Source organism: Nansenia antarctica (genome assembly GCF_963989245.1).
Source record: "Nansenia antarctica genome assembly, chromosome: 1".
NCBI lineage: Eukaryota > Metazoa > Chordata > Actinopteri > Argentiniformes > Microstomatidae > Nansenia > Nansenia antarctica.
In genome coordinates, this window is record NC_137674.1 from 95,784,832 (window position 1) to 95,799,831 (window position 15,000).

Sequence of the window (15,000 nt, forward strand, 5' to 3'; positions counted from 1 at the left end):
TACATTATCATTATTAAATACAAGCTTCAAACAGCTCTTGGCCAATCACAATGCTTGGTTTCATCAACCAGTTGTATAATGAATGCTCATGTACAGTAAATAGCTGAACATGTATGAAGGGGTGTGTACAAGCAAATCCGCCAACAGCTCCATCCATGTTTGGATAACCCAGTGTCAGTTGCACAAGACCTCATGAACAGATTTTTCTCAACAGTAATTCAATACAATTTTGATCCATTGAGCTGATGATTCCTGGTGGAGAGGATGAAGTAGCGTAAGTAAAGACTTAAGACTACTGCTCTGGTCCTGCAGCACGATGTGAGTCAACTATCTCTCGTCTACTGTATCTCTGAGTTTACCAGAGGGATTCCATGGTTCTGCTGACTATTTGTATGACCTTCAGGGTACAGAGTCCAGCCATCAGAGACATCAAATCCTCAGGACTGTCTGGAAGAGCCCAGTAAAGATACCAAAAGCCTGTGACTATGTCAGGGCTACGGTCCCGGGATATATTTTTAATATTTATGCAGACAAGAGAAACAAAATTTCATAAGCTAAAACAACAGGCGAATTAGGCATGAAACACAACAGGATATTGCAGGGAGATTATGCCGTTTCCTTTTCGCCTGTGTGTCCCTGCCTGCCCGACTACCACACAACTAACCGCCGGAGGCCCCATGTTAATTGGAAGGGGGGAAACCAAAAGTACCTTCTAAAAGTTTACAGGGCTTTACAAGTGCTCCAAAACTCAACGTTTACAGATGGGGGGCTGCGAGCATTTTTTGTATTTTTTATGTGGGACGGCGTTAAACATAGCCAGGTACGGACGGTGACAAGCTAGCGAAAGGGTCGGAGTACGACTTGTGTTGTGATAATTACTTTTTCCTGCCAAGACACGGCATGAAACAAATGCTGTGCAGCTGGGAGAAAGAAGAAGAGAGGGAGAGAGGCAGAGTGGGAGAGAGAGAGAGAGAGAGAGAGAGAGAGAGAGAGAGAGAGAGAGAGAGAGAGAGAGAGAGAGAGAGAGAGAGAGAGAGAGAGAGAGAGAGAGAGAGGGGGGGGGGGTGTTATGCTTGGATGTGAGGGAAGCTTGCCTCGTGAGCGCCCACTGGAATCTGCCGCTGGAAAGATAATACAGGGATTAGATGGGGGTTTTTCTGGAGCATTTGGTTCTAAATCAAAACGTCTCATCTGTTTCCTCTGTACGAATAGCTGGAATTCCTGAATGCCTTTGTCTATTGCATGAGCCCGGCAAACACAACACACATCACTCAAGGGTTCTGACTGGAGTGGTCAGACCGAATTGCAGACAAACAGTCTAAATAAGGGGCTGTACAGGGACTGAACAGACATACTGTAGAAACGCACATATATGCACACACAGTCACATCACATACTGTATACAGTAGTACAGTATGAAACATGTATGATCACACACTCTGAAACATATGCAAACAAAAACAAGGCCTCAAACCCATGCAGAACATGTGCTCGTTTTTGTCCATAAGCCATTTAGAGCATCGGTGGAAAAACTGGGAATCAAAATGATATCCTCCTCCTGATGATTCGATGTGTTTATGGTTATGTTTTGAACATTTTTACATTTCTGTTTATATTCTTCCTATTGTACTGTGTGTGTGTGTGTGTGTGTGTGTGTGTGTGTGTGTGTGTGTGTGTGTGTGTGTGTGTGTGTTTGAGGTCTGCACCCCCTTGTTCACGTCCTGAGACAGAGTCCAGTGGCTCCACTACACTGGGCCGAATTATGCTAGTGTTAACATCTGGTAAACATCTCCCCAGCACATACACACTTTCACACAAATATATTCTACATACATGGATACTGCACAAACACACACAAACATTCACACAGCGCCTATTTGCATTCCTGCTCTGTGTGTCACTAAACTGTGACATCAGCATCGGGGCACGCGACACACCCAACACATATTGTAGCTTTTTTGCTGTCGCAAAAAAGGAAAGTGTGTAATGTACTGTATACGCAACACACACACTCTGGAATAACACACCAACACCAACAGCTGCCTGACAATACTGTGGATTACTTCCAGAACTCTAAAGACTGTATGTACTTCACTAGAAAATCATCAATCCACCAAGTCATGTCTGTGTCTTTTCAGTTACAATAAACACACTAACCCCTAGAGCCACTCTGAGAAACTAACAAGGCTCACTATCAACATAAATATTGCATCACATATCCACGTCCAAATACTATTTTTGAAATGTAGCTTTAGCAACACTTCATAAATTTCAGCTAGTGCATTACACTCAAATATTTAGAAACATAAAATACACAATGTTTGGACTTCACCAGAATGAGAGAAAGCAGGTACTGCTGGGGTGTTTGCGTACAAGCTTGCATAATCAGTTCTTGATGCATAATCAGTTCATGAAGAAAGACCATGTCTGACAGGGATTGGGTCAAACACTGAACTGAGCAAGCCAGAAAAGCTTGACTGGCCATCACCTATGTGGCAGCACCTACTCTACCAGACTACCACATCTCTCCCCTGTTTGGTTTGGATAAAAAGCCAATTCACTTAATACATAATATGTGGGACAGCCAAACATTTCAACTTCCCATTTAAAGGGATCAAGTGTATGCGTTGTTTAGTTATGTTAACCAGATGTGTTGAGTTTTCATGAACGGAATCCCTCCTTAAAAAACAGGAGGGCCAGTGAAAATAAACAGGACTTGGTCCTACACAAATTGTGGACTAATTGTGTATTTGGACTAAATCATTCTTGAGGTTGGAGGGCTTTTTCCATTTGCTCAGTGTTGCTGGGGAATGACAGCTTGACAGTGATTAGTGTGTTGACTTGTGTAATTGGAGAGTTTTACCTGTAAAGAACCACAAAATCTATTTATACAACGACGCACAAGCTACGGGTCCAATTATAACAACTCAGTTCTTCAATGGAAAATGTGTGTTTTAACTTGTGAAAATACTCCAACTACAAATGTATCCGTTTTCAACAATAACTTTTCTAAATTCGTACTGAGAAATAAGCTGCAATAAAGCAAGCCCCAGTCTTTTTTTGGGAAACAATGCATTCTGTTGAAGTCTCCTTAACTTGGATAAATGTCATGCATGAACCAGTCCAGGGATGTTAAACATGTTCATTTAATTTAGCCAAAATATATCCTATAAATCCGTAGATAGAGGCCACCGGTGTTGTGTTTTGGACAATAAAGTCTGGAATGTTTTTGGTTGGATACACTAAACCAACTTCAATGAAATACCACAATAAGGACAATAAACTAACTAACCTTACATCAATGCACGTTCAGAAAATAGGCCTCTACTCATATATCAAATATATATATATATATATATATATATATATATATATATAGACCTACCGGTTTAAAAATGTAGTTTCCTCATAGACTCTCGGCCTAGTCTATGGGAGGAGCCAATGGAGGGATAACATGGGTCGTCGTGGTTACCCCAAATGGGGATATCTCTACTTGCATATGCTGTGGACACTATAATTAACATGTGACAACTAGATAGGATCTCCCTGTAAAACCATCATTATGATAACACCAGAATAGAGCTGAAAATGTGAGAATGAGATATGGTGTCATTCTGGTGAGTGGACTGTGAACAACATTGGGTAACAGGGAGCAGTAGAGGGTTGGGTTCTGGGCTGGGTTGGGGACTCACCATACACTTGTTGGGCTTTTCTCCCGAGTGGACCCTCATGTGGATGAGCAGCTTGTACCGGGCGTTGAAGGGCTTGTAGCGGCGGATGCAGCCGGCCCAGAAGCAGGTGAAGTCCTCTCCTTTGCGCTGGTCGATGTGCACCTTCTCGATGTGCCTCACCAGCTCCTCCTGTTGCTCGTACACGGCGCTGCAGTCGATCCAACGGCACGCCTGCTTGTCGCCCAGCTGCCCCCCATCCTCCCTCTCGGGACCCGTGTGGGGACCGGCGTGGCCTGCGGGTTTGACGCCCTGTAGCAGAGAGGAGGAGGAGGGTGGTGCTGTGGGCTGGTTCTGGAGATGCAGCAGCCCCCCCCCCGGGCTGGAGCCCATGTACTGGTGCAGGTGGTAGGGGGGTGGCATGGAAGGCCGGGGGGGGGCAGGGTGGTGGTGGAGGGGGTGGCGGAGGTGTCCTTGGCGGCCGGTCAGGTGTTGGTGGTGGTGATGATGGTAGTGGTGCTGAAAGAGCTCCTCCTCGCTGGGGGAGAAGTCATCCAGGGGCTCCTGTTTCAGAGCTCCGCCGCCGGCTCTCTGACAGCCTCCCTCCAGCAGCAGAGACCCAGGCTGCATCAGGGACCCGCTCATCAGCAGCCCCAGCCCCTCAGAGCCTCCTCCTCCTCCTCCACCTCCCCCAGGCCCCTGGTGCATGGAGCCCTGCTCCTCACACAACCCCTGGCCCTGGCCCTGCTCCGGCTCCAGCGACGACACTGAGGAGGAGGACGAGGAGGAGGAGCAGGAGGAGAGGGACAGCAGGCAGGCGGAAGCAGGCGAGGACAGCTGACAGTTCTCCTGTGGGGGCTGGGGGCTGCTGCGAGGCGGAGGCAGAGGCGGGGCCGGGGGCTTGCGGGGGCCACTGGCTGCCCGGGAGAAGCCACTGGGCTGGGGCGAGGTGTTTGTCCGGAGGCCGTTGACGCAGGCCACCACGGACATCTGGGAGGAGCAGATGATGGCGGTGATATCGATCCCCTCGGTGGCGGAGGCGACGTTAGCGTTAGCGGTGTTGCTGGCAGCGGGGGACTGGGAGGCCAGTGACAGGCAGCGTCTCTTCAGGCTGCTAGCGTGGAGCAGCCGCGCTGAATGACGGGAGCCGCCAGGGGACAAAGACAGTGGGGAGGAGCCATCTTCATTATTAAACGGGTACGCTGCGTCCGCCGACAGAGCGCTGTCTAAGCTGCCGACGCCGACGCTACCGTGTAGACCCTCCATGTCCCCCCGCCGCATCCCCATGGCTGCCCTTCCGTTCTGAAAGGTGGGGATGATCCCCAGTGGTCCGGAGGAGATCTTGTAGCCCATGGAGGTCTCCTGTTTGATGGTGTAGGGGAGAGGAGCCCTGGCCCCGTTGGAGCTGCCGCAACCCGGGTCTGGCGAGGCGAGGGATCTCTGGAAGGCAGAGGATCTACGGGGGGGAAAACACACAGCGGGGAATCTGAGCGCTACGCTATTAAGGCGACACAGGGGAGAATATGAGCACTATTAACCGGCCCGCTGTTGATAGATAAAGGCCATGGCTGTCTGTGTCCTGCCAAACCATCCTTCCCACAAGCGAGCACTTTCAGTACTCTGTACAACAAGCAGGGCTGTGAGCTCTAGAGTTGGCCCGAAGTGATCCCTCTCACTCTCACTCTCTCAATCTCTCTCTCTCTCTCTCTCTGGTCTTTCTCGCCTCTCTCTCACTCTCTCTCTCTCTCTCTCTCTCTCTCTCTCTCTATCTGCTCTCTCTAGTTTCTCTGGTCTCTCTCTATCTCTGTTTAGATAAAGAAATATTTCAGCCCTGAGAGCCCCTGCAGAACTACAAGTCTCTGTGTTAGAGGGTCTACGACATTAACCTAATGAATCTAATGACATATCTGACAGACTGTTTCGAAACAGGTAAGCATCCACCACAGATGATCCAGAGTGATTTCATTAATAAATGAAACGGGAACTTCAACCTGTGAGCAGTTATGAATGGCCATTGATTATGACTTGAGAATAGAGAAAGGGGGAGAGATACGGAGAGGCCACAGGCTTGTGTGTCTGACAGGCTTTGAAGACCACAAAGGGGTTAAACCCAACCCTACATCTGGGATAAATGGGAGTCACCTGGTTTGTTGGCATAATGACGGCCTGTGAGGGGTCAGCATTTACAATACTGTGTATTATGGTGGGAATCTTGCCCCTGTGAATGGGGAGCGAGGTCGTATTTCTCCATGCGTCGCTGTGATCTCCTACATAATAATTCCTGTCAGTTCCCTCATTATGGATTTTGTGCAAAGCTCATGAGTGATGTGAGAAGGGCCCTCTTTCTCTGTCCTGTTCCATGAAGGAATTGTCTTTGTCCTCTCTGCCCCTGTGCACGCTGGGGGAAAGAAGCTAACGCTAGCTAGACTGGATAATGCTCATAGTCATACTTTGTCGTAGTCAATAAAGAGAGTCTCCCTTGTTTCATGAGCGCTATTTCCTGTTTGGCTGTGGCAATGGCATTCAGAGACAATAAAGGTAGAATTGAATGTCTGTCCAGAAGCACTTTGGGGTGTAAGACTGTAGTCTGAAGAACAGAGAGGAGGAGGGACGGAGATGATAACAATCTAGCAATGAAACTAGACAGAGAAGAGTTATTTTCTGACATGTGAAAAGATACAGGTATGATTCCATAGGATGGGCTGTGAAAGATTATATTGACCTAGCAGGTGATCTTAAATTCAATGTTTAACTGTTATTTGCAAAAATACAGCATTCAAGTATGTCATTATCACTAGTATCTCTGTAGGTCTATCATCATTTGTGACGGCAGCTGGTGAAACCGGGAACAAGTCGGCAACCAATCAAATTGTTCAGACTTTTATTCAGAAAAATGTAAATACATTTCAACGCTGTTGAAAATCAATGACACACTCGCTAATCAAGCCAAATCATTGCAACGCAATGGATTCAGTGAGTAATCCCCACTACTACCTAGTTAACTATAACACAACTTTACATTGTTAGCAGGCTCACAAAACAAGCTGAGTTAGTTGACTAGCGGGTGTGTCATTGATTTTCAACAACGTTGAAATTTATTGACATTTTTCGGAATACAAAATCCCAACATTTGATCGGCTGCTGCCACATTTATTTCCATCATATGATTATATTATCAGCAGCAGTACTAATACATATTGCAGCACATTATATTCTAGTCTGCCTCTGCCATGGTGCTCTTACCTGGCGTCAGGGTGCTGGTTGTCCTGAAGATGGAGGTTCTGTGTGGGCCGGTCACAGTGGACACTGTGGTAGTGACCCCCCAGCTGGCCCCCCAGTGGCACGGCCAGGCTCTGCCCACAGCGCATCAGTGCCCCCTCACCAACCCCCAGCTCCAGCTCAGGGCTGACGTCCTTCTCAGAGCAGTAAGCACTGCAACCTCCGTTCACTGGAAAACAGTAGGGGGGCCATGATGACTGAGGATCTCTGTGACAGCGCTGTCACTTTGCTAACTGGAAGTTGGCTCTGCGTCCATTTGGCTAATCTAACGACAGCCCTGAGAGATTAATAACTGTCGCAGAGTGCAAGAGATTTCCTTGGAGACAGTTCCATCAGTGACAGTGATGTTGAAATTCTATTAGATTATGACAATTCTCTCGAGGAACAATCGCTGGCTGTAACTTTGCGCTATCTGTTGATTTATGAAATGTGTGCTCTTTTGTGAACTTCAAAATTGATGACAGCAGCATTGACGTTCAAGACATTCACTAGCTTTAACCCATGCTCTATTGTGTACACATGTCAAAAATGAGAAAGCCAAACACAAACTAGCTGTACAAATTAATTAAGAGCCAAGAAATATAAAATCTGGGGTTCTAACCATAGACGGGGCCTATGGATGCACTATGCGCTATGGAGGACTGATCATCCCCAAGATCAAAATGATAGTTTTAATCATGTTTTGAAGCTATACAGTGTTTGAAATTACATTGTTTACAATAATCGAATAAAACAAGCAAGGTTTTCATGGGTTAAGACAGCTAAACTAAACTTGTGAAGCAATCAATAATCAATGGCTATATCGATTTTCTTTCATCTAAAAGTAAAAAATGTACCAATCCCAGATTGCCCCTTTAACATTCAGATGGCCCAAAGGAAATTCCATAAAACATATGACCAGAAAAGTGAAGTGCGTCAGATGAAAGTGAGAGAAGAGAAGAGGGTTAGTGTATGAGGAAATATTTGGACTGGAGGTAAGATGACACCCCCACTCACTCATGTGTCCCCTTCTCCGACCCTCCTTAACTCAATTTCTCAAATTCAATTTGCTTTTAATTATGTTATTGACAATGTTATCACACCCCATGAGCTATTATTAATACAAGCACCCAAACACGTTCCATGTGATATAAGAGACAGAAAGAAAAGGAGATACGGGTTAACAGGGGGAAGAAAAGGAGGGAGGAGAGACAAAAAAGGAGAGAAAAAATAGATATATAAGGTCATACAGGATCAAATACAGGTAGAGAGGGGGCGGGGGGTAGGGGAGAGGTGTTGGGGTAGAGAGAAAAGGGGAGATGTGAAGAGGCATAGAGAGAGATGCAGAACCATACTACAGAAGGAGTGGTGGAGTGGGAAAGAGGTGGAGAGAGAGAGAGCAAACAGTGTAGAGGAGCAGAGGGACTATGAGTGGCATGCTGCTGGTTTCACTCAAAGCCATAAACAGAAGGCAAGAAGTCATTCAGCTCTGTTCTGTTTTCAAGGAATACAAATGGTTCTGTTTATTAAAGTCCTGGATCATTCTGTCTTTTCTTTCTTTTTTTTTTTTTGGGCTGACCATTTCCACAGTTAGCATATCCAACTGTCTTCGGGTTAGGGCTGTCAAAGTTTAACGCGTTAATGCCTGCAATAAAAAATAATAACCCATAAGGCGCGTTTTAAGCGCCGTCAACGCAATTTCTCCAGTTTGTACCAGTTTTGTTTTTTTGCTAAGGGTGGGCATGGATGCTTACGATATTGCGTGTAGAAAATGAGCTGATATTGATCAACAATCTGTGGTAATAGGTGATTGGTTGATCAGTGGTTCTGCACTGCGCCTTGTTACAACACCCACCATCAAACGGGGAGGCTGTCTCAGAGGGAAACAGACCTTTGCTAGCTGATGCTACTGTAGCTGCTCAAAGGCCAGTAGTCTTCTATATCCCACTCCTGACAAGTTGACATAGGCCTAATTCCTTTCATGAATGAGGGACTTATTATTCCCTTTGAATTTGTGTTGTGTAGTGGTTTTATGTTATATATGTTATACTGAGAAATGTAAGTCTCTCTACAGTAGTGGCGAAGCTAGCACTCAAGGAAGGCCCATTTCCTTCCTGTAAGGGATGGGCCAAGATCTGTGGCGCGGTGAATAATTCTGACTATGGACAGGGCCCATAACTTATGTAAGCACAGATTTGTATAATATGATTGGTTCCCAAGAATAGTGACCTCATGACCAAGGACAGTTCTATAAATATGAGTCGCACCCATCGTTGGGGGCTTTTTGCTCTTGGGCTATTGCTTCTTGCTTATTGGTCTGCTCATTTCTCTCTGCGCTCATGTAACTTGGCTTAATAAAAGGCCTCTTTGGAGACAATTGATCTAAGCTCTTTGTGCTTTGTAAGTTCTACTAAATCTATTAAGAATCAATTATATCCCACAACAGTTGTTATTGTGATCTGAGAAGATCCATTCAATTGTATACAGTCGCTTGTCATGTTCAATAACAGATATGGAGGAGTAGATACAAGTGAGAATATTTTAACTTTATCCAACCAGTTACAGAGGTACATTGACTTTTATCACACCTAGCTGACTTGCTATTGGCTGAAAAGATGCTGATATAAACATCTGATGGAGATTATGTTGTGTTTTCTGCCCTTTATATGACCATCTGCAACCCTAATGTAGAGTTGTTTTTGACCAAATCAGAATGTGACAGGCTTAGTTTGTGTACAGCCTTAGTTTGTGTATAAAAACATCAAGGCCTGTAGTTGATCTACGGCCAAATATTTCTTGCCTCAACTGGAACAAAAGTGATTCAATCAGGATGGCCGATGGTGACATAAGTCCGTACCCGATGGAACAGAAATGACTAGAATCTGAATTAATTTGTGTCATGGGGAAGGTTAGACACGCATGCATGCACACATACACAACAAAACAGACACACACACACACACACACACACACACACACACATGCACACAATCACTATATTAGATACAAATAAATAAAAAAAACATAATCAGTCTGTTGATGATGTTCTGTTCAAGTAATGATCAAATATGACATACAATACAACGATAAGCTTTGGAAAATTCGATTAAGGGGGCAAATCCAACCCGAATAAAAGACAATGCACTTTCAAAGACAATTCCTCTGTTTCGAAATATTCTCTGTTTGCCAGTGAAAGTACTTCTTGTAAATCAGACAAACTGCACACCGTGAAAAGTCCAGAGGAGTGATTACCTCTGATTTGTTCAGTTTGTAGAGAATGCAAAATACAAAAGATTGTTTCAATACTATTTGGCAGCTTTTCCACAAGCCTTCGCATTGCTTGTGATTGCTGTATTTGAAAGGGATACAGCAGGGGTGTGTTCAGATGCTTCTCCCAAAGTAGAAGAACTGGCTCTCTGTATGTCTCTCTGAGGGAGAAGATGTGATGAGATGAGGGAAAATGGCTTTGGATGAGGAAACAATGGACTAGTGAGAGAGAAAATAATCAAGTGTACTCGCATTGTTATACAACAGCATAACTATTCTGTCTTCAGAACTAAAAACAGTCACTCTCCCTTCCAATAAAACCAAGGTGTCTCCCATCTCGGGCCTCGGTTCTAAAGCCCAATATTCTGTACCATAGAAAGTGAGCGGTCCAGTGATTTAAAGCTTTGCTACATTAACAAATCAGTCATGCTCAGGCTAGAAGAACAGGCTTTTTCACCATATGGTGGCTTGGAAGGGGACCAACAGTTAAATTCAGTTTATATTGAATGTGCCATGGTAATTCAGCGCTGAATATTTCATTGTGTGTTAGCGCAGGTTTGATCAGGAGAAGCCCGGAGAAAGCACAGGGGGACTGAGGTGAAACATAAGACACCCAGAATCGGTGACAGAGAACGATGGAGAGAGAGAGAGAGAGAGAGAGAGAGAGAGAGAGAGAGGGAGAGAGAGAGAGAGAGAGAGACAAAGAGAGAAGAGAGATGAGAAGGAGAGAGGGAGAGGGGGGAGAGAGAGAGAGAGAGGATGTGGTCCAATGTTAGTCTGATACAGTGATGGGAACATGTTGTGGTCAGGCCAGTGCCGACCGATTTGGTTGGGTCTTTGAAGAGTGACAGTGGGTGGTCTAATGGTCTACTGAACTATGATAGGGCACATGTGTTGATTGTAGTTTAGAATCAACATCTGTATTGAACATGCCTTCATCACAGTGGATTTGAATTATATTCACAGCATTATTATGAAAGGAATGACTATCAGGCCTACTGATTTGTTAAATGGTTCGTCGCCATGATTGTATGTTTCAAACGTATCAGTCAGAGTGTTATGTAAAAGAACAATTGCAAAAAACAGATGATCCTATGCTGTGTAAAACTGAAAGTAACCATGTTCTCCTCAGGACAGGAGAGGTGGGAGCGTGGCGTGGTTTGACACGCACACTTGCAAGCATTCAGGACCAATTAGGAGTGACAATCGCAGGGCGTGAGATCAGGGAGAGATTCGTTACAGCCTTCTGCCAGAATCACCGGGGGCAACCATATAGCTGCTCTATCAAAGACCATGTACAGATGTGCTGGCCCATCCTCACAAACACCCACTGATGTCAGCATTCACAACCAGAGACAGAGCCCAGAAGAAGGCCTCTATTGTTATCCCCGCTCCTAAAAAAACTGCTTTTTGGAAAAGGAAAACACCTAATTTTATATCATGCTATGTGCAGTATTTCCCCTGTTTTGATCTGCAGTGCTATGCTCCACTTGATGAGCATTCTTTAAGGTTGATTGCAAACGGAGCAGCTATCTAATGCATGCAGGGACAACATGAGATTAGATTTAAGTACTAGGCTCCATTCCACACTAATACACAGATGAGCTATTGCTGCAGACGTGCGGTAATTATAAAGGGATATACACTCACCGACACTTTATTAGAAACACCTGTACACCTTCTCATTCATTCAGGTAATGGTGTGGGGAATGTTTTCTTGGCACACTTTGGGCCCTTTAATACCAATCGATCATCACTTGAATGCCACAGCCTATTTGAGTATTGTTGCTAACCATGTGCATCCCTTCATGGCCACAATGTACCCTTCTTCTAATGGCTACTTCCAGCATGATAATGCACCATGTCACAAAGCAAAAACACCTTTGGGATGTGGTAGAACGGGTGATTCACAACTTGAAAGTGCACCTGAAAAATCAGCAGGAATAGTGTGATGCAAACATGTCATCAAGGACCAGAATCTCAAAGGAATGTTTCCAACATCTTGTGGAATCTATGCCACGAATTGCCAAGAATTGAGGCTGTTTTGAGTACAAAGGGAGGAGTATTAGTATAGTGTTAATAAAGTGTTCAATGATTGTATGTAATTATATATATTTTTTATTATTATTATTAATTATTAATGTTGGCATGTGTTTAGGAGAAAAAATTAGGTTCCAATCACCCCATTATTATTAAGAGTGCTCTTATGTCATACATTTGTCATGCTTCCTCCTTTCAAAACCCCTTAAGAACACAAAGCAAAGCCATTAAAAACAGATACGTCGGGACCGCAAACGGAACGTCCTAACGATCTATTTCCACTGATGAATTCATCCCCATCATTCAACTGCAGTCAGAGAAGCAATACAACAGACAAGCTTACCAATCCAGAACTAAACTCATTCTCTCACTCTGTTAACTTACAGTAGGGCTACATACATAAACCAAGCAGTCAATAGTTAAAGTGTATAGTGAAAATGATAAAGATTGTAATTACATTTTACATGTATTTCCACAGTGCTGCCCTAAGGGTCAAGAGAGTGGCATTGTAACTGTATATGACTGCATAGCTGCCTAGAGGCCAGATCATCAAAGAGTCATGTACAGGACAGAGCTGTGCTTTGGCTAACTCCCTCGCAATCTGACTGACTAATAAATGAGTAATAAAGCTGAATAGCCACATGTCTCCAATCCAAAGCACATAACCCCCTTAGAGAGAACATGGCTATTATCTCAAGATGTACACACAGTACATGACTGCATTATTATTACTACCTGAGATCATCAAACATTCCATTCCAATGTTACACATGTTATCCAACACTGGTATTGAAATACTATTATTGTATCTTATTTCACACAATTTATCACAGTCCCAAGAACTCATCTCTCTGGCCTCTCTGGCCTCTCTCTCTCTCTGGCCTCTCTCCCTGGCCTCTCTCCCTGGTCTCTCTCCCTGGTCTCTCTCTCTCTCTCTCTCTCCCCCTCTCCGTTCTCTCCCCGGACAATAGCCCTGCTGCATCTGATCAGCAGATGGCCTGCGCTGCATTATTAAGTGTAATTGGTGGTAATCTTGGGCGATTTTTTTTTATTTCGGTGACACTTCATTTTCGATAATTCTCCCACTATGCCTTTTAAGTCACCTAAGCGCCGTGTTAAGTGCTGGAGTGAGACTGTGCCTTGTGCCAGTGTTTAATGTGTTCAAGTCTTTTCCGAGATGCGAGTGCAATGAAAAGCAGATGTGCGGATGGTTTGGAAACAGAGTTGGGGCTGAGGGCAGCGTAGGTGTAATGTATTGTACTGGGACTGCGAGGGCTTAAGACGGAACGGGATGTCAGGGCTCCGACGCTAACATCTGAACCCGGGGTACGACAAGCTGCCAAAACCACAAGACAGATGCATCTGGAAATCCACCGTGACACTCCAAACTCTGGCCACTTTGGCTCAATAAATCATAACACCGGCACTTAAACAGTTAATAATCATTATTTCATTTCTCCTCTCTCTCTCCCTCTTCACTCAAAGTTCAACACTTAAGGCCCTACACATGCAAGACTGTCTGATACCAGACTGATGGACTTTGGTGGGATGCTCTGGTTGTGACTGTGTTGTCCACTGCAGATGTTGTGTATTAAAGTCCAAAGCCTTCCCGGTGCTTCTTTAAATCTCATAACTCATGTCTATATTTGTGTCTGCACATATGCCCGGAACGTATTTGTTTGCTTAGTAATGGACGTATGATTGAAAACCTGAGGGCACAAGTAAATGAAAAATAACAAAGTCTAGGGGGATGGCTCCTTTAAACAGGTGCTCGGCTGAGAGGGAGAAGAAGAAAACCTCTATTAAATTAGGAGGACCGAAATGTCTCTGTTTTCTTAGTGGGATTACTAGTACCAGCAGACATGAGAATTCTCATGAGGATAAAATTGGTTTGTTATGGCTGATTTTCCAACTAGGTTCCTGTTACTAACCCGTTCCGTCTTTTCGTTCTCATGAACGACTTGATCACGAATTCTAATTTTGAGTTCTTGTTTAGAGAAATTGTAAGAGGTCAAGATGAGAGCCATAGCCAGTAAAAGACCAATTAAAACAATGCTCTCCAAACTCTGATAGTTTCTAGTGATTAGGTCTTGACTGCCGTTTCAAATGCTACATTGACATGACAGTGATATTACAGTGGTCAGATGAATGAATGGGTGACCAGCATTTTCAGAGGACGAGGACAGATGTTGCGGGAAGCAGACTTCCTCGTAACACCAACCCTGTTTAAACAGAGCAGTGACTGACCGCAGTCTGATACACAAACAAACATCCACCACGCCCCCCCAGCCCATAGTCCTCCACGGCCCTCTCAGCCCGATGTCTGCCTGCATCCCCCCCCCCCCCCCCCCCCCCCCCCCAGCCCAACGACTTCACCGCATGGCCGGACACGGGGACACTGTAAACCCCAGCCCACACACTGGATAAAACATTACAGGGCAATATAAGGCTGCGACCCCATACATACATACACACACACACACACACACACACACACGCACACACACACACACACACACAGACACACACACACACACACACGCATGCACATGCACACGCACGCACGCACGCACGCACACACACACACACACACAGACACACACACACACACACGCACACGCACACGCACACACACACACACACACACACACACACACACACACACACACCCAATTGGAGATGCAAAGATCCAGCTGCTCCATCAGTATTCCTCAAATGGGTGGCCAGCCCTTATTATCTTCACCACCAATGACAGGCTCCCTTGTGA

At 45.0% G+C, this 15,000-nt stretch overlaps 1 protein-coding gene across 1 annotated transcript in view; it reads right to left on the reverse strand.

The window, feature by feature from the left end:
- The window catches only part of glis1b (GLIS family zinc finger 1b), a gene marked incomplete at both ends in the record, with an annotated part of 57,325 nt that overhangs the window by 20,985 nt on the left and 21,340 nt on the right, over positions 1–15,000 (reverse strand). Inside the window, 2 exons of the mRNA XM_080527781.1 lie at positions 3,693–5,124; positions 6,912–7,116. Of these exons, the coding sequence (XP_080383907.1) occupies positions 3,693–5,124; positions 6,912–7,116 (1,637 nt within the window). The remainder of the gene's footprint in view (positions 1–3,692; positions 5,125–6,911; positions 7,117–15,000) is intronic.